This window comes from Equus przewalskii, chromosome 14 (assembly GCF_037783145.1).
Source record: "Equus przewalskii isolate Varuska chromosome 14, EquPr2, whole genome shotgun sequence".
NCBI lineage: Eukaryota > Metazoa > Chordata > Mammalia > Perissodactyla > Equidae > Equus > Equus przewalskii.
In genome coordinates this window covers 45,701,077-45,721,381 of record NC_091844.1, presented here as the reverse complement: position 1 = coordinate 45,721,381, position 20,305 = coordinate 45,701,077, and the positions used below count along the sequence as shown (strand labels likewise).

Here is a 20,305-nt window from a genome sequence, read left to right as displayed (position 1 = left end):
CCAAACAATTATATAAAATATGGTAAAAACAAGCCACACTTTAAAACCACTCCTTGAAGCTTTTTAAGGTTTTTGTTGCAAAATCAACAAATAATTCTCCCCTTTGTGTTTTATGAGGGGACAGGGGTTACTTACTCGTTTTTATGTGATTTTCATTAACTTGTTCGGCAACAAGACATTGGTGTTGAGAGAAAATAACCTCAGATGGTATACCGAAACTAGCATCTACATACGCAATAACTGAGCTAAAGTTATATACTGCTGATTTCCTTTCAACTCAATTTTTTCAACTTAAATGGCAGCACTAACACTGGGCTAAATCAAGACATCCATTCAAAACAGTAATGCTCTGAAAAGCACTTAAATTCATAAAAGCAACTTGGGAGATCTAAAGAGTTCAAAATTACAATGAATAACACTGAACAAATTTTTATTAAAAACACTCCCATTTTTTGGCCACAAAATCCCAACTCAACATTGACTGTAGACAAAAAGAGTGCTTTTCGTTCTTTTGTAAAGAGTTTATTTCTCTTAATTAACTCAGTATACTAACAGGTGAACTTAATATCTCCAAGTCGCTATTTTTAAACTGATTAACACTGGTTATTCTATCCTGGTACCATATGAAAATCTGCATAAAACCTTAAAGTTTATAAACCTAAATTATGCCTTGGGTATTTTTGGCCTAACAATGACAAAAAGGTTAAAGTGATACAGAAACAACACCAATAACAAAACCAGTGACTCATTATGTGACTAAGATTTAAAATAAATGCCAAATGGCAAAACAGCAAAATATGTAAAGTGGCTATTTTTACTTACAAGTTAGTAACCGGCTCTCCTTTCAACGGAGGTAGGAGGTTTCCTGAGCCAATTAAACAGTTGTGCACTATAGTCAGACTCTGTAGAACATCATCTCTAGAAAAGATACAAGATGTCTGCATATTTTAGAAGACTCCAAATCCTTATTTAACAGAAAGACTTCTACAGTCTAGGGTGACATACAAAAATTTTATCAAGTGGGGATATACAAAATTAAGGCAAAGAAATGGCAAGCGTCTTCAGTTTACCCACATAATAGTAAAAGGTAATTAAGCATATTTACTGGTAATACTAGACCTGTTAACATTCAAACAGGCTCTAAATAATCACAAATAACAACTGATTGCCCTTCATGAAGCAATTCTGAATTTAATCGCCTGTTTACTCAAAGATCACTACCACTAAAAGGAAAAACAGCATTAGAGATCTTCCAGCATTTTCCATCTTTTAAAAATGGACCAGCTGAACATTTACTCCCAAGAGCAGTTCAGGGTACCAGCTAGGCGACCTAAGTCACCCATACTTCTCCCTTCTCCAAGCCCATTCGTACTGAATTTGCTCATTAAAACTTCCTCACGTTTCACACAGAGTAATTTTCTTACTATTGTTACAGGAACTATCAAAGATTCAAACTATAAAAGTCTAATGGTCTCTAATAATTGTTTCTTGTTAAAGTCCCCTGGGAGAGAAAACAAAATAATCTCATATAAATATTTCTCTAAGCAACATTACTGTCAATAACATGAATTACTAAAAAGAACAACCCAATAAAATGTAAGCTGAATCTAGAGAAGTAAGCATTTCCTTTCAAGAGTGGCATACCTACACACGCTTCCCCAAAGATGCACAAGTGAAATTGCTAAGTAGAAGACACTAAAAGCAATCTAGAGTTTTTCTATTTAAAATGTTTAAATATCATGACAAAATTTCTGTTATACAACACCATATTAAATGATTTTCTAACTATAATTATGGCAGATTTCAAAACACATTAAAAATTAATACGTCATATATGCCACACAGAGAGAGAGAAAGAAAGAAAGACACAGAAAGATTTAGTCTGCAACCATATAACTGACTGTAAAAGAAAACTAACCTAGACATTTCAAGTTCCCCATCCCCACAACGCTGGAGTTTGACGAGCTCAGGCTGAAGGAAAGAGTCCAAGAGAAAGAAGGCAAAAGCCACTTCTTCAGAAGAAGGAACATGCCATTGGATTCCCAGATTCCACAAGTCGCCTGGTTTACCCCAGTCCTAGAAAAGAAGAAGGTTTGTTCAGAAAGTTGAGCAGTAGAAAAAAAGAACATATACATATAATGACATGAAAACACCATATTACCCCTTCATTATCACTCTTGGAAAAGGTCTCCCTGAAGAGCACTCAAATATGAATTTACTAAAAGAGTAACAGTGAGTGTATGTGAGGCTACTGAGCTCCCCAATAAAATGCAACTGTGGAGGTTAGACATGTCATACCAAATCATTTCACATACAAACAGAAAAGAAAACTAGAGTTAGCGCCAGTGCTATGTTGCACTTTGCAGGTTTAAAGCATTCCAGTAAGTTTTAATAACCTACCTTAAAAATAAAGAAGTGACACCTTTAAGTACAAGAAAAATAAATCCACACTTTCAATCCCTTAGAAAAATAACCCCAATATATCCCTGCATCCTAAATTATTGAAAACGCTTGCCTTGATAGGAAAGTATTCAGAAGGAGGTTTGTCAAAGCCACCTGGCACACTGCAGTACTCCGTAGGGTAGATGAGTGTGGTAGAACGAAGAAGGTGATGCAAAAGGTTACAAGACAGAGTGTAACCCTGCTTACAGGTTAAATGCAGGGTTCTCTGGAGGATCTTTACAAGCTGCTCCCTATAAAGAAGCAACTTCTTCCCATCCACTCGAGTAATCTAAAAAGAGGAAGAAAACAGTTAAAGACATTTTGGTTAAAAGATCAGAATCAACAATTAATGCAAAGGTCAATGTATGACCACGAAAGTAGTGTAACAGTGTTTCTTAAAGTGACTGTAATTCATTTTAGGATTATTTCAGTAATATTCTAACAACTGATTCTTTTTTAAAATTAAGACACATTTTCTGAGTTTAGGCCCTCATGTGCCACAGTAACATTCTTTTCAAAAGCATCTATCTCCTTAAAGAGACAAAACTTACTTAATTGGATGTATCTGTTCTTTGGTTCCTGAACTAACCCATAAAGGAAACTGAAGTTTCACTGGTGGCCAATTTTGGAATGTAGGGAAAAAAAAATTGCCCAGTCTGATAAAATTTTTCAAGTAATGAGTTATCCATATTAGCATTGATCAGTAAAAAGAATAGTGTTGAACATGAAGTAATCAACAATTACCCACACTCCTTTGCTAACAAGAGAATGAGAGATCTGACTTTTTGCAGCCACATCAAGAAATTTCCAAAACACAGGACTCTTTATCTGTTTTAAAGTCAATTTTTCAGAAAAAGGATAAATCCTAAAATAAGTCAACACTTTCATAGTAATATTTTCTTATTCCAAAGACTGACAATACCTCAGACAAAAGCTGAAGATTCCATAGCAACTCCTTGTCTAGCTCTTCTTCATTTAATACGTCATCATCTAGAAATGGCAAAACAGTGTCAGGGGGAAAAATAGGTATCCAACTAAATGCATCATTTTTAATATTAACATTTCTAATAGCTGAAAAAAGTCTCTTTTTAGGGAGGACTTTCATTTCTTCTTCATAAAGCTAAACTTGCTCCAGAGGAAGTGGAAACAATTTTCAAGAAAATAAACACATCAACCAGGACTTTTGCCCCTCCACGTCTCACAAAATAACTGATTTCTTTATATTTTTTATGTTTTTTGGTGAGAAAGATTGGCCCTGAGCTAACACCTTTGCCAATCTTCCTCTATTTTGTATGTGGGAGGTCACTACGACATGACTTGATAAGCAATGTGCAGGTCTGCACCTGGGATCCAAACCTATGAACCCCGGGCTGCCAAAGCAGAGCATGCGAACTCAACCACTACACTACCGGGTCGACCCAAATAATGATATTTTTGATAGCAACCTCTGGATGGTCCTTGTATGTATGAACATGTTAATTTGATAAAGGAAAATTTCTAAGCTACCTGTCAACCCAATGATACATTGTTTTGAGCAATTTTCCCCAACACTGCAAAATTAAAATACTGCACAGCTTAAAGAATCTGCTTTCACCAACAGAATTCTAGAAACCAAGAAAAGATTTTATCTACAAATGTAAAGACAGAATAATAACTTTATGACTTACTCATTGTAAGCTGAGTTATAACACTGCAGCAGTGGGGAACAAATAGCTTCAAAGATTCCTCTGGGCAGCACTAAAAACATATTTGTATAAATAACTTTTTTTGAAAGACACAACTATTTAACAGTCACAAAATATGCATCAGCAATATTTTCAGTGGCAACTAAGGGCTGTAAGCAGCTACTGGAAGAAGTATATATTTTAAGTAGAACAAGCATGTCTAAAATAGTTAACCACAGAAACTTGTCAGTTACTGATTCCTTAATTCGTCAGTCCAAAAAAAACAAACTCACCTTGACAGCAGCACGGCACATGTCCGCCACCATGCGCCCTGCGACTCTTGTTTCAAATATATGTGAAATAGAAAAATTAAAAACCTTCTGAAGGGCCACCTGTTAAGATATGTAAGAAATGACAATGTCTGATCAACCTTTTTAAGAAAATTAAACATCTTATGAAATATAAAAGAAAATAATATTCAGGCTATATTAAAAATAACCAACTAGGAATTTTTTAACCATCTGAATTTGTAAGGCTTTGCTTAATCATGTTGCATTCATGTCTACGAATAATCTTTACACAAGACCCTAATATGAACAAAACATTTGAGGCACGAAATTTTATTGCTACAGAAATACTACACAAAATTATAGCTGCTGGAAGCAAAAGCAATTTAATTATCTGGTTGGCAAATTCAATATAACAAAGGGAATTTTTTGGAATACCTTTTACAGTTTGTCATTCTGACAACTACAAACTGTAAACCTCTATCTCCACTCTAAAAGATTTAACAGCAGTCTATGATTTTACAATCGGGTCACAGAAATTTAAGTTAATTGCTGAATAAAAGAATGAGTTCTAGACATCGGTTAACAATGCCGAAAATTATAAACTCCTTTCAAAAGAATTTGGTTAAACAAGAGATTATTTATACTAATTTCTTCCTCTTTTTTTTTTGAGGAAGATAATCCCTGAGCTAACATTTGCCACCAATCTTCCTCTTTTTGCTGAGGAAGACTGGCCCTGAGCTAACATCCATACCCATCTTCCTCTGTTTTATGAGGGACACCTATCACAGCATGGCTTAACAAGCAGTGAGTGCTGTGCAAAGGTCCAGACCCGGGATCCGAACTGGCAAACCCTGGGCTGCTGAAGCAGAATGTGCGCACTTAACTGCTGCGCCACCAAGCCAGCCCCTACACTAATTCCTTTTTTTTTTTTTTTTAGGAAGAGCAGCCCTGAGCCAAGATCCGCTGCCAATCCTCCTCTTTTTGCTGAGGAAGACTGGCCCTGAGCTAACATCCGTGCCCACCTTCCTCTACTTTATACATGGGATGCCTGCCACAGCATGGCTTGCCAAGTGGTGCCATGTCTGCACTCAGGATCTGAACCAGCGAACCCCGGGCCACCAAAGCAGAATGTAGGTACTTAACCGTTGTGCCACTGGGCCGGCCCCTAATTTCTTTATACTAACATAATCTTAGTAAACATTTCATGCAGCTATAAGGCAGTTTAACTTTTAACTAGGATAAACATATTAACAGTGATAATCTCAGAATAATGAAAACAAACAGAAATGGAAATAAAGTGTGGTCTTAAATACCATACTGCACATTGCCGGTATCAACCAATATGGAACATTTACAGAATGCCTTATGAGGACAAACTATTTCTAATCCACTATAGTTTGCCAGATTGTTATACTTAGAATTTAATTTCTATCATGTGATGGCATAAACAATTTCCAAAACTTTTCTCCCAAATAATATTTAGTTGTAAATTTAAAAAGTACAGTAGATTCTTGTTATTTGTAGTAATGTATAAAGTTGCTGTGAGCACTGAATTTGCAAATACTGAACAATACACTGTTCCTAGGGGAAGTACAGGATTAAGTTCTTCCAAGCCTCTGGTTACATTTTCATCAACTGATGAATATATAATCTTGTTTTATGTGTTTCTGTTCAAAGACGCCTTATATAACATATATTGTTGATTCAGTAGCAGTGAACTCATAGCTAATAGCACTGCAACGCAGGCCTGCACAAAGCTTACCTAAAATGTGTTATTTTCCTGGTTAGGCACATCACAACTCTCTTACGCTTACAACACTAGATAGTGCTTCAGCACTACTCTTGGGGCCATTTTAAACAGCAAAATCACTAACAAAATGCACGACGACGTGAAAAACCTGGCACTAAATAGATGCAAAAAGGACACGTTTCCAGCATGAGAGCTGAAACAAAAAGGCAAAGCGTCACCATGTTCGACCTAAGCTGGGAACATGCAGAACTCCAGTCTTTAGCCACTTTTACACGTCTGCACAAAAGAGCGGCATGTATTGATTTTGGGGTTACAAATAAATTTTAGCAAGTAGGTGAATTCAAAAATATGGAGTTTTCAAATAATGAGGATCACTTGGCATGATATACACACAAAGTAACCCGAACTTCAATTTTAAAGAATCAAACACAACTATAAGATTGGAATTTATTTTTGCAGCAATGCATTCTTACCATAAATATTTCTTTGGAACATTGAGTGAGGATTGTACTGAATGTAGAAGACAGACCTAATTCGACCAAACTCTCCAGGTGAGTCATTTTCTCAGTTTCTGTCTCTTCTCTTGTTTGCTCCAATGTGCTACTTTCTATAAGTCCAAAGCATCTAAATAATCCAAAGTATAATTTTAGCAACTAAGAACTAGATTAACATTTTTGAAGATGATTACATAAAAGTCTACTGTCATAACTATTCGAGTGATAGCTACTGAATATGTACATGGCTCACAAATCTACTGTCATTTTGTAACTTGAGAAATACTTATATACAGGCTGCTACACAGAGAGAGACTAAAGTTGGTGGGACAGGAGTAATCTTTTTGAATTTCAGATAAAGGGTGGCTCCGGGGTACATGCTCACCTGTCCATAAACTGTAAGACGAAATCCTCAAATTCAGCTGTAGCTGAACAAAGTTCTCGTTCCACCTACAACATGCCAATGTGAAGAAAAATTTAAAACAGCCTTCGACTTTTTTTCTGTGAACTAACAGAACTCAATGATAGCCTACAAAATAGATCTAACACTACATTATTATATTGTGCACTGTGAGAAACAGCACCATAATCGCATATCAATTTAGAACAACGTGATCAAATACTTTCTGGGAACAAAAATAAGAAGTAATAAACATATTTTATACGGGCCAAAAACAGAAGGCAAGTAGCCATTTTTATTATCAATTAGTTTTTAAATTGCTGGTGTGTATGGAAAGGATGATCTCTTACTACTTAAACATACAAACGACACAAGTCAAGTACTAAAAGGCTTGCAATAAAGAAAATAGTTCTAAAAGAACAAGACAGTAATAAAGAAAATTTCTCTTCATTAGGCACTGATCCCCTCAACAGATTCCTATCACAAGAAGATGGAAAAATAAAACATCACCACCTTTGCTTAACAAAACGTTGAAAAGTGACAAAAATCTGGAAATACAGCCCTAGATTCAGTTGTTTACAAAAATGGCCTATTACTGACTCAGCCCCCTTTGGTGAGTGCCCTGCAGACTATCTTACCAACGACGACCTGGCCCTCCATTTACACCATCCTAGTCACAAAACACTAATTTTAGTTTGTTGGCACATATTCAAACTTGCTTTTAAACTGTCAAGTATTACTATGCATATACAGTAAGAATTAGAACTCAGCTAAACAAACTTTTTACAACCAAACAGCATCCTTACCTCTGTGAGGTCGTTTCTTTCTTGTAGTACAGATGAACAGTCTACTAAAGGCACCAGAGTGGAAAATGTTGCTATAAACTGGAATGTGATCTGTGGGAAGATGTAAAAGATTTAACATTAATTAAATTAATTCCAGTTTAAAAATATAAGTACACCATAAGCTGCAATAAAGTACCCAAATAAATTATCTTGATAGAAATCTCACAACAATCTTTCTGGAAATTTTTCACTTAGAATTCAACATTTTAAGCTTCTTCACAACTAACTAGCTTTACTTTAGTAATGAAGTGATACTAAATTTATTTTCATACAGTTATTTACTAGGTTTAAACACAAAGTTCTCCAACCTTTTGTCACTGAGAAGTTACTTTGCCTCCGAGCTAAAAATGTGGCATTAACTAAGGGTAAATAGTGAATGCAAATGCAGAAGCTAGAGGCCGGGGAAGAGGGCAGACGAACAATGCTCTAAGTCAGGAGATGTGTGTGCAAGTAGGATCTGGCACTTTTATACCCAGTAACCTTTATCATGCCCCATCACCAGTGTAGATGAAGGGAAGTGCAAACACTCATACGCTATTGTTTTTAATAGCTCTGCTTAAGGAAAATAGTAAATATATAATGACCTTTACGACATACGATCATTAAATGCACACAGGTTATAGCAAATTACTTACGAAGGAAGACGTTACATAGATCAACTAACTGTTCAGAGAGCTAAACTTGGGCATCTACAGATATAATTCTGTTATAATTAACAAATTTTACATTGAACTATGTTCTAAAGAGTCTTTGAAGAAAAATTAACAGGATGTCCATTTACATAATTATAAACTTAGATACAAAACAGAATCATACATATGCTCACCATGCATTTACTAAAGTCATTTGGATCCACCCCAGGCAATGCTCTCATCAACAGAGGTAGCATGTGTGTTGGACCTTCAGGAAACCATTTACCCCCCGATACCAAGCTGCGGGCAACTCCAATTACACAACTTAAAGTAGCTGTGAGCTGGTGAGGTTCTGTTAAAGTCTCTAGTGCAGGATATGTTCTATGGTTTGAAAACAGAATTTAAAAAAACTTTCCATCACAGATAAAACATACATAATACATTAAATATACTTAATTCATAAATTGCATTTTGGCTTAAAGGTTTGTAGCTAGCAGAACATTTTGAGCGAATATTTGCTCTCAGAGGTAACAGAATCACACAAATAAAGGAAAGATACAGAGACTATATTGCACGTTTTCCCAATGCCCTGCTACCTCGCCACCTTACTCCACGCAAATTTCACAATGAAAAAACGAACATAAACTGGTAGATTTTCTATTATTTCAGCCATTTTAATCCACATTCCACATTCCAACAGGACTGCATCCAATCTAATGGCCAGCGATTACTAGAATTCAGAAATAACAAGTTACAGCTACTGTACTCCTCCCTCTCATAGGAAAAACAATCTTATTAAAATGTTGAAATTTTTCCTATTTTACACTCTTAAAATTGAAAATCTGCTATCAGAAATATATGAGAATATTCCTGACACTACAGTGACTAAATTGGGGGGGAATAGGACAAATGTAATCTTTAATCACTAAGTATTTAAGAGCCAAGAACATGCATTCTTTGACCCAGCAATTTCACTTTTGAGAATTTATCCTATAGGGAAAAAAAATCCCCAAAAAGTAGTGAAATTCCTCCTATGCAGAAAATGTAAATAATAAGGGAAATAAGTAGGAAAAAAGGGAGGATTTATAATTGGATTAAAAAAATAACCAAACCTATGCTTATTTCAAAATATACCAAGCTCTTCAACAAAGGCTATCTTTAGGAGACAAAACTAAGTACCTAAAAATTTTTTCTACAACTTGATTTTTATAAAGACCTTTGCTTTTATAAAATAAAAAAATCTTCAAAAAAAGGTAACCATGTCATTTCTAAATAGGACAAAATTACAATTGAAGGAGTCTCAAAAAATGCCATTGTATCGTCAATTTTGTCAATTAAATCTTTATCTTGGTCAAGTATAGTTCACTCAATATACTGATACTGAATTTGCCCAAAAATTGAAAACCAAAGAAAACCATGATGGACAACTGTATTTGTATTTATAAGCTTTGTTCCTTCTACTAAACTTATCTCACTATTCATAATTAACAAGCTGGAAAACACTAAAATAAGGCAAAACAATGAGGAAGTTAAAGAAACACCAAAACACCCCAAAACAAAATTTTACTATGGAAGCAGCTGAAACCCCATGGAGGCAAATGTCTCTCTTTCCAAGGAGCATCAAGGGACCTGCTACTGACTGTTAGCTTCTGCTACCACATGGAGGTCAAGTAGCAAAGAACACTGGGGGTTGAAGACAGAGAGCAAAGTGCCTAACTTCCTCATTCCATTTCCTAATTAAGTTATATGTGTTGGAAGAGTTTCAGTCCCCCAAGGTTGGACACAAGAATAGAAGTTGGGAAAGTGAGGTACAACTTAACTTGAATATTTATGGCAAAAAAGACAGGGCAAGAGAACATAAGCAACTCACATATAAAGATAATGGGGTCTTGTTTTGGTCAAGATCTTAAACAGGGTACCCTTCTCCAAGTAAATGTGATCAACAGTGAGTCAGAAAATAGGCTGCTGTCTGCACTCTGTCACTAAGCACCTTGGACAAATCTGAGTTGTATGGAACTCAAACTATTAGATTCTTCTGGGCTCTAAAAACTGATGCTCTTCTTCTACTTTTGATGAAGACATTTAGAAAGAAAATATAAGGCTCAAATTCAGGCAACAGAGGAATAACAGAAAGTTTAATTAATCTGCTCAGGAACACTCAAAACAATTGAGAGTAGCTCTCCCTTGGGAAGCACAGCAAGCCTATATTGTGACAGTCACTTAGCAAATGGAGAACTATTTTTGTTACTGTTCCAACATACAAAACAAAATGAATGCAATAAAATCTACACTGTGAAAACAATACACACAACGTTATACAATATATGAAAATAATAAATATAGCCAAATTTTCTTCTGTATCACTGATTCTAAGGAATAAGAGAAATCCAAAATCACTTTCACTGCCATATTCTCAATATTTAGTGACACTCCCATTTTGACGAAAAAACAGCCAGAGCTCAATTTATGAGCGAAAACCTTGCGGACCCAAAATGTGCAAATAATCCAAAATACTGATCCACTTCATTTCAATTTTCTTTTCTCTCCAATAAACCTTCATCAAGTTACCAATCATTAGGTTAAAATGTCTTCCTTCTCCTCTAGAAACAGGAATAAGCACCAAGGTAGCAAAACAGAAGCCACAGAAAAGAAAAGAGAACCAAGCAGAACAGAGGGGTAGAGGCAACAGACAACCAGAATAACCTAGCCATGGCTGAGGCTTCAACAAAACAAGTAAAGCTACACTTACCTTTCAAGTACAGGGGGAATTACTAACTCGGGTCTCATGAGAGCAAGATTCTGCAGAGCCTGGGCTGCTTCTAAACTACCGGTTTTGCTAAACATAGCCAAGAGGACAGGCTGAATAATGCATTGTACAAAGTCTGTAACATCCTGATCAGTAAGCTTATGGCTATCAGGCACCGGAGTTAACCAAGAAGGCTTCTTGTATCTTTCGCGATGCAATCTTCTAACAACACTGTTTGGCAACCGCTGAAGTAGTTTCATTAACTTGTTCTGGGGACACAGAAGCAAAAAGTCCTAGGTAGGTTCTATTTTCTATAGATATTCAGGGTTCCTCTCTACCCACCCAGGTAAAGATTTTTAAAATAACAGCTCTTATAATTTTATTACAAAGACTTGCACAGCATAACTAGACAGAATAAAATACTTACTAATTAACTATTGATAATAACTAATAAAAATGTGTTTCAAAGTTCGATTTTAATTTCTAGCACCACAAGACTCTTCTATTACATGAAAAGCCATTTTAACCAGGCACTTTAAACCAAAAAGTCTGACAATAAAACTGAAAGTCAGATTCCATGCTTCTGTGGCATTTTTGCTAACATTTTGTTGCCAAAAGGTGGCATCTGTCACCAGTTACCACACCAGTATAATCTTAATTTATTTCTGTATGTTCTATGAACAGCAACTTAAATCACTTACATACAGCTAAAGCTTATATGAAGGACAGAAAATCAATTACGGGTTACACAACAGGCAATAGTTACAAGTGACCATACATTGAAAAACTCCAAATCCTAGAGTGAAAAACAGACATACTCACCAGCCAGCGCCCATTATTTGAAGGATGATAAAAAGATGTGATGCTATTAAACAAACCAGCCAAGTGTTTTTGTACTAGCTTACTTGGTCCACCCTGTTAAAATAAAAGAGTAAAAATATCAGTACCCACATAATACTGTAAAATTGAAGGCGTTAACAGGCCCAGACCTACATAAAAATCTTTAATGTGGTTCATAGTCATCCTGCTGGCAAAACTTAATTCTACATCTAAATAAGAGTCATAAACAATTTCCCAATGAACTTCATACAAATCAATTTAAAACATTCTACTAAATATAAGGGCAACTTACTGAAAACAAATTAGAAAACTGAAAAGATACCTTTCAATTTAGGATAACACTATTTTTTACTCTTCTGCAGTCGAATAACTTTTGTCACTAAGATTATCATCTTAAAACAACCAAGAGTGGTAACATCAGACATAAAAAGCATCCCTTAAGTGATTCGAGAAGTGAACTTCTCATTGCAAGAAATGAAGAAGTGAGATTTACATAAATGCATTCAAATATTTTATTACTTCTAAATGTTTTAAATGATTAAACATGTTATATTTGACCACATATTGACTCAGAAGAAAAACATTTTTACTCATCTATCACTAAAACACACAAAGCACCAACCAAACAACAACATAACTTGGGGAAAAAATGAGGAAAAGCTAGCATTCAACTTGTCGAGTTGAACAGCCCTGGGGATAAAGGACTACAACTTGAAACCTCCTGCCTGTCTCAAAATGATCTGCTTTCAAGAAACGGCACAGACCTAAGGTAGAATGTCACGTTACATTAGAAACATGTCTTCCAGCTGAAAAGAAATCTATGGGCATGTTTCCCAATACAGAATAGAGACCATAAAAGTTATGGTTTTAAGACCATAGAATAGAGACCACTAAGAGACCATAATAATTCCATAGCAAAATATCAACAAAACTTTCAAAATTCTAAAATTCTAATTAGCATTGTTGATTTATTATATTAAATATTCATATTTAACACAAAATGAAGCTGCCAATGAAAACACTGTTGCACTATTAATTAAGATAAGGCTGATACTAATCACTATCTAATTCTGCGGCTCCTAAACAAGTTCCAACTCATGGCTTATGTAAGACAGTAAACATCCAAATTTTTTTGCTCCTATTGAATAGAAGCAAGAAAACGGGGTTTCCCCCTCTGTTTAATAATGAAATAACAAAAACAGGAGGAGCTTGAATTCCTTTTTTCCTTTTAATCTTACAATGAAATTTAAGAGCTAAACTTCTCACAACCGTTCTGCCTTTTCCACAGAAACAACCAACACAAAAAAACCAACCAAACCACATAACTGGGAGAAAATATCAGACACAGAGTAATATCAAATATCAAACACAGAAGGAGACAGCTGTAGAAGCAATATGAATGACAATCCAGAAAATTACAGTATAAAACTGCTCTAATATTCTTATTTGAAAGATCACATTGAAATCCAAGCATGTGGATATATTTTTACTTTCCTTCAATGGTGTCAATAAAATAATCCTTCATACTTCTCCTTCACTAAGACTGCTTTGTGAATAAGCTTTGTGCTCAGTGTAATGTTTTATGTGGACACTGACACAATGCATTAATACTGAGCATATGCAGAACCCTGAACTCTCACCTTACCTTTATCATTATCAATTTGACCTTGGGAAAGTCCTTTTATCTACGAGCCTGGTTCCTGGTCTGTAAAACTGTTACAGACATTCTGAATCTCTCAAAACTCTAAACTTCTGACTCTATTTGTATGGTCCATTGGTTAAGGAGATTTATAAATGGTACATATGACTATATTCTGGGTCTGATAAACATAAGCTTACTACATCAGAAAATATCCAAGAATCAAGTGACCAACTAAGTCACTAATATAGACTTATGTGATTGTACAGGATTTCTGTATGGTTAACACAAAATTTAGATGAACTATATAAAGCAAATATACTATATTACAAACCATCATAGCGGTGATCCATATTACAGCATGTCCTATATCATAAGCATTTGTTAAAAATCTTGGGACTAATACTTGACTACTTCCCACTGGGAGGTTCAAGCTTCTCAGAATTCTCGTAAATATCTTTAAAAGGAAAAAAAGAATTAAAAACAAATATTTACAGGTATCAAATAATTCTTTCCTTAAATAACTTTAGTGCTTTATATTAGTATTATTGGATGTACTCTCATCAGTTTTTAAGCAAAATCACATACTGTTTAGTAATCTGCTTTCATTCTTTAAAAGTTATATAAAAATATCTATATACTTGGTTGTTTTTTTTTTAAGGAAGATTAGCCCTGAGCTAACATCTGCTGCCAATGCTCCTCTTTCTTTGCTGAGGAAGACTGGCCCTGACCTAACATCCGTGCCCATCTTCCTCTACTTTAAATGTGGGACGCCTGATACAGCACGGCTTGCCAAGCGGTGCCACGTCCGCACCTGGGATCCGAACCTGTGAACCCCGGGCCGCCGAAGCAGAACATGCGCACTTAACCGCTGCACAACCAGGCCAGCCCCTCTACATACTTTTTTTTAAGGACACACTGAGGTCACAGGCATATGGATATGAAGCAGCTGTATCTGTGTACCCAAAAACAGACAAATGAGATATAGCGAAACATAAAAAGGGCAAAACATAGGTAGCTGCAGTTAAACATGAAGTACTTTGACTCCTGTCTCTCTAAATGCACATAAAATTATTTTTCCTATGCTTTCATTCCATGCCAAGGATGCACAAAATGCAAGTCTCTTCTAGAGGATCACTTTCCCTCTCAAAATTTTAACAACAACTTGATTTTTTTCCCCCTAAGAATTTGCATTTTGGGGCTGGCCCTGTGGCATAGTGGTTAAAGTTCAGCACGCTCCACTTCACTGGCCCAGGTTCACAGTTTTGGATCCAGGGTGTGGACCTACAGCCATGCAGTGGCAGTGACCCACATATAAGGCAGGCACAGATGGCACAGTGGAGGAAGATTGGCACAGATGTTAACTCAGGGCTAATCTTCTTTAAGAAAAAAAGAAAAAAAAGAAAAGAAAAGAATTTGCATTTGAATCTGTCATTTAACAATTGCATTTTAATGCAATTAACTTTTAAGTTTATATTTTAAATCTTGTCATTGAGGCCGGCCCGTGGCCGAGTGGTTAAGGTTGCGCACTCCACTTCGGCGGCCCGGGGTTTCGCCAGTTCGGATTCTAGGTGCAGACATGGCACCACTCATCAGGCCATGCTGAGGTGGTGTCCCACATAGCACAACCAGAGGCACTCACAACTAGAATCTACAACTATGTACTGGGGGGCTTTGCGGAGAAGAAGAAAAATCTTGTCATTACTAAAAGGTAAGGGGCCTGAAGGTGGAAAAAATCTACTACTTCTCCTTAGTTTCTATTGGCCAGCAATAGAGGAAGACAGCACAAGCAAAAGCAAACAGAGCATTTGCCTTCTGCCACTCCCTAGCCTTGCTCTCCTGCGAGTGTATGCATCAGAATCTCCTGCATGCCCCATGCCAGTCCTCTTGAAGCTCCCGGATGACTCTACTGCAGGTGAAACAATATCGAAGATGCAATGTTAAGAACACTGCACCTAGGGGCTGACCAGTGGTGTAGTGGCTAAGTTTGCACACTCTGCTTTGGTGGCGCAGCATTGGCAGGTTCAGATCACAGGCACAGACCTACACACCATTCATCAAGCCATGCTATGGCAGCGTTCCACATACAAAATGGAGGAAGGCTGGCATGGATGTTAGCTCAGGGCCAATCTTCCTCACCAAAAAAGAAAAGAAAGGAATACCACACCTAGAGGCACTCTAGGAAAATATATCATATGATCTAAAAAGTGGGGAAAACTCTAGAATAGCATTCAAATACAATATACAAAATTTGTTGGAAGGTATGAATGTATGACACCCTGAATAATATACTTACTACTTTCTAAATTACTCACTCTGAAACTTATACCTCATGCCCTGAATAGGTAAGACAAAAACCACACATTTATGATAACTTTGATATGATCAAATTACTTTTTGAAAATAAATGATCTGTCTCTGTAAGTTATATGTTTTTTACTAATAATCAAAAAATATTTTATGTGCTATTAGGAATTAGGATACAAAGCATGTCTCCTTAAAGAATAAAGTTGATGTCAGTGCTGTTTTATGTTCAAATGTTCTTAATTACCTTTGGTACATATGGATCCCAATCTATGTACCCTATATTATCTGTAGCCAATCGAGCAAAGAGATTTACTAGTTGCTGAAAGCAAACAAAAGAAAGACAATTAAGTACATACAGTTGTTTTTAAGTGTCACAGTCACACCTCTTTCTCATCCATTTGTTCTATTCAGCAATCATTATTAGTACAACTTAATATATGGTTTATGACTCAGTTTTTAAAAATCTTCCAATGTAAGTTCTGATTCTTGACACCCATTTAAAATCAACTGCAGTTGAAATGCTTGTAAAAAGGAAAACGACAAAGCATTATTCACAATGCAAACAGAAAAAGAAATTTCAATCCAATAAGCATATAGGAAGTATCCACTATGTGTCCAGCCAGTGCCATGCTAGTGAGGGTATACAAGGAGACAAACGAGGTCCTCCACCGCATGTGTGCACTTCCAGATGTTAACAAAACCAGAAAAATGAAATGCCTACTCTGTTAGAATACAGCAGACAAACATTTTAAAAACTGATTATAACATGGCTAATAGCCAATTCCAGGGAACTGAAGCTACTGATCAAATGATCTGATATATTTATTTCCAAACTAAAAAGTATAGCAAAAAAGGGAGATACTCACCCCCTCCCACTGTGGGAGATTTTGCACTGAAACCCAAAGGCCAATTAATTCATCAAACCAAAGTCTGAAGGAGAAAAATTTGTTATAAATAGCAAGTGACTTATAGAAAGTGGTTCAAAGCCAGGTATCCTTTGTATTTTTTTAATCTATTATTCTTAATGATAACTACACAACCTAGAAAAAATAATACTGAAAGTTAAAAAGTTAATGGAACAAAGGACTATTTTTGTCTGAATATTCCCCTTCCTATTTATGCTAAAAAAGAGTAATGTCATCAAATTTCTACTTCACTGTCAAACAATTATCGTCCACTCCTATCTAACAACTGCTCAAGTTTTTCCTTCCTCTCCTTGCCTTTCTCCTTTAATATTTTCCTGTTACTACCTGTTCTTCCAACTCTTCCTTACTTTCTTTTCTTTAGTAAGCCAATTAGTAATTACGCCATTAACTAGCACTATAGTAAATGTTCCACAAAAGAAATGAGCCACAAAGTGTTAGATGCAATTAAATTATAGTGGGGAAAACTATCTCAAATTAAAGAAATAGAAGAGAATACAGAGGCAAGAAAATGTTTGAATATTATTAACCAATCTTTACAAATCTCAAAGAAATTATAAGTTTTTAGAATTTTTAAATTAAAACTAACATTTCATAAATATATGGCTATATACAAAATTTCTGATTTGACAGAAATAAAAGATTTGACATCTCACTGTAGAAAACATGGGGGAAAAACTAAGCATCAACCCACGACAGTGATAATTACTATTATCCTTCCAGTCTTTTTTTATACTGTTTTCTTTTTTCATAAAAGTACAGTCCAAATGTTTTTCATTCTAGGGTTTATTATATACCTACAGTCATCTAGAAAAAAATAGTTCTTAAAAGTGGTGCAAAAATTAGAAAAAGTAAAAGAAAAAAAGATTATAAAAAAAACCCAAGCGGGGGGCGGCCCCATGGCCGAGTGGTTAAGTTCAAGCGCTCCGCTTCAGTGACCCAGGGTTTCACCAGTTCAGATCCTAGGCACGGACATGGCACCACTCATCAAGCCATGCTGAGGTGGCGTCCCACAGAGTACAATTGGAATATACAACTACGTACGGGGGGCAGTTTGGGGAAAAAGAAGAGAAATAAAAAAAGAAGACTGGCAACAGATATTAGCTCAGGTGCCAATCTTAAAGAAAAAAAAGATCCAAGAAAAACTATATGTGATGACGGTTAAACCCAAGTTTTAGGAAAATACTTCTCCTTTTCCTAAATTCTATACAAGTTAACATTTCTATTACTACCTATTTATTGGTATTTTCCACTCCTTCTGCATTTATCATTTTTTCTCTCTCGATTTCTTAAAGCCCTCATCTTACTTGGTTTGATATATAAGCATTACTCCTTTATTTTCAATCATGTTTAACTGTTTTAGCCTTCACACACTTCAAGTATAATAAACATAATGGTTGAGCTGGTAAAAGGCTTTTTTTACTTATTATTGCTTTAATAGTTTGCTTATATATCTGTATTTCCTGCTGTATTCTAGAATTTGTCAAGATATGTATATACTTACTTAAAACCTTTATGGTGAAGTTCTGGAGGAAGGGAGGTAGGAAGAAATATTTCAAAATAAGTGATGGCCTTTTGCATTGTTACATCAAAAGGGCACATTAAAGGCCGCCATTCTTCTAGCATCTCAGCTGTGGCATCTGCTGGAAAATATCTAATAAAGAAGAAAGTTTTCATGTTTCTGAATCATTGTCTAAAAGCTCTACAATATCAATAAATAACTGACAAAAAAAGGGGAGGGGGGAATGGATTTCATAAGATACATCACACACTACAAATGTCAAAGTAGCCTATAAGGAACACATATTTTTATAACTCTAAAATAAATACCTGTCACACTAAGGATAAAGTAAATTTTCTTCTTGTCTATGGGACTTAGAGAAATGCTATAAAGTTGATAAAACTAAGAAAAATACAAAGTCACTCAAATCACCTATAAACTTAAAACATGGTTGCTGTATTTTTAGTTCCTATGTGCTATGTAACAGCACCAGAAAAGAATCTTGTCGTAGAGAATCCAGGCTGTATAAGCAGTGGATAATCAGTGAGGTGAGAAGAGAACATCAGCCCAGGAATCTCTAGGTGCCTGTGAACAAACCATCTGCCCTCAGTGGGCCACAGTGCTCCTGTAAGAGAGGACCGGACCACATGATCTGGTGCTACAGGCTCGACCATTCTACAACTCTACGAAATGGGCAAAAGCGTCCCTGGGTAGAGAAGATTTACAAAATTAAAATCTGAAGTGTGCGTATACACACAAAAAGGTAAATAGATAAAGTGGACCCAGGTATAATTACCAAATATTCAGTAATGGGTTTAAAATAAGAAAGAGCATTAGAAATTCTGATTTGAGTATGGCCCAAAAAGTCAGGAAACCCTTTCAAATACACTTGTAGGTCTGGCCTACGTATCATATTATCAATCCTATTAGATCTTTATATACCTGTTAACTAGAATCACTTCATTCCTTTACGAGAAAAACAAAATTACATTTCTAGTAATACTTCTGTTGATTTCATCAAGCATTTATACGCCAGGTCACTGTGCAACAGGTTAGAATTGGAGGGAAAAAAAAGTAGAATATATTTCACCTTCAAAGATCTTATATATCAATTCCCTTTCCTAATTTTTCAGAGTCAACTGTTAGCCTAGTAATCCAAAATAAAAGCTTGGATGTTCTATGAATTACTTAAGAACCTAAAAACCAGCAAACACTTCTGTGATGATCAAATTACCAGTGAGGAAATAGAGGCCAAGAGGATAACTGCCTAGCAAAAAGTGACATGGCTCATTGGTGGCTTATGACTCAGGTTAGATCTTAAGTCTCTTAAAAGGGAAACATTTTATATCCTGAAAATGTATTTGCCCAAGACTGGGTGGCATAGTAGGTCAACAACAAATATTTGATTTATAAAATAACTGTAACTCATATAAGCTTATGATAAATATAGGAATTTCCATTCAAAAGAAATCACTGCATCCATAGCAGGATAAGTTGTCTTAGAACAGCTTGATTAACAAGAACAAAAAAATAGTGCAAGCCCACAGAACTAGACTTCAATTAATTAAAACTAAATTCTACTCATATTCATCTTTAAACATCAGAATATGCAATATTCAAAGTCAAATATTCTACCGAAAGAGAACATACTAGAAAAAAACGTATGGACCACCTTTTTATTATTACTTATATTTTAATGCAATAGCTACAATGCTCATTTTGGAAAATATTTTTGATCTGAGTAACTATACTCTAGGAAATCTTTCAAATAAAGACAATTATACATAAATTATGGCATTCTTACTTTCTAACAACTGACACTCACATCACTC

At 35.5% G+C, this 20,305-nt stretch overlaps 1 protein-coding gene across 2 annotated transcripts in view; it reads right to left on the bottom strand.

The window, feature by feature from the left end:
- PSME4 (proteasome activator subunit 4) overlaps positions 1-20,305 on the bottom strand; it is an 84,699-nt gene that overhangs the window by 38,098 nt on the left and 26,296 nt on the right. For both annotated transcript variants that reach the window (XM_008531599.2, XM_070573889.1), the window contains 16 exons: positions 18,477-18,626; positions 16,916-16,979; positions 16,294-16,368; positions 14,077-14,199; positions 12,086-12,178; positions 11,267-11,532; positions 8,712-8,898; positions 7,847-7,936; positions 7,026-7,090; positions 6,620-6,770; positions 4,400-4,498; positions 4,110-4,179; positions 3,365-3,432; positions 2,516-2,731; positions 1,919-2,076; positions 823-918 (listed from right to left, as the gene is read on the bottom strand). In XM_008531599.2, coding sequence (XP_008529821.1) covers positions 823-918; positions 1,919-2,076; positions 2,516-2,731; positions 3,365-3,432; positions 4,110-4,179; positions 4,400-4,498; positions 6,620-6,770; positions 7,026-7,090; positions 7,847-7,936; positions 8,712-8,898; positions 11,267-11,532; positions 12,086-12,178; positions 14,077-14,199; positions 16,294-16,368; positions 16,916-16,979; positions 18,477-18,626 — 1,971 coding nt within the window. The remainder of the gene's footprint in view (positions 1-822; positions 919-1,918; positions 2,077-2,515; positions 2,732-3,364; positions 3,433-4,109; positions 4,180-4,399; positions 4,499-6,619; positions 6,771-7,025; positions 7,091-7,846; positions 7,937-8,711; positions 8,899-11,266; positions 11,533-12,085; positions 12,179-14,076; positions 14,200-16,293; positions 16,369-16,915; positions 16,980-18,476; positions 18,627-20,305) is intronic.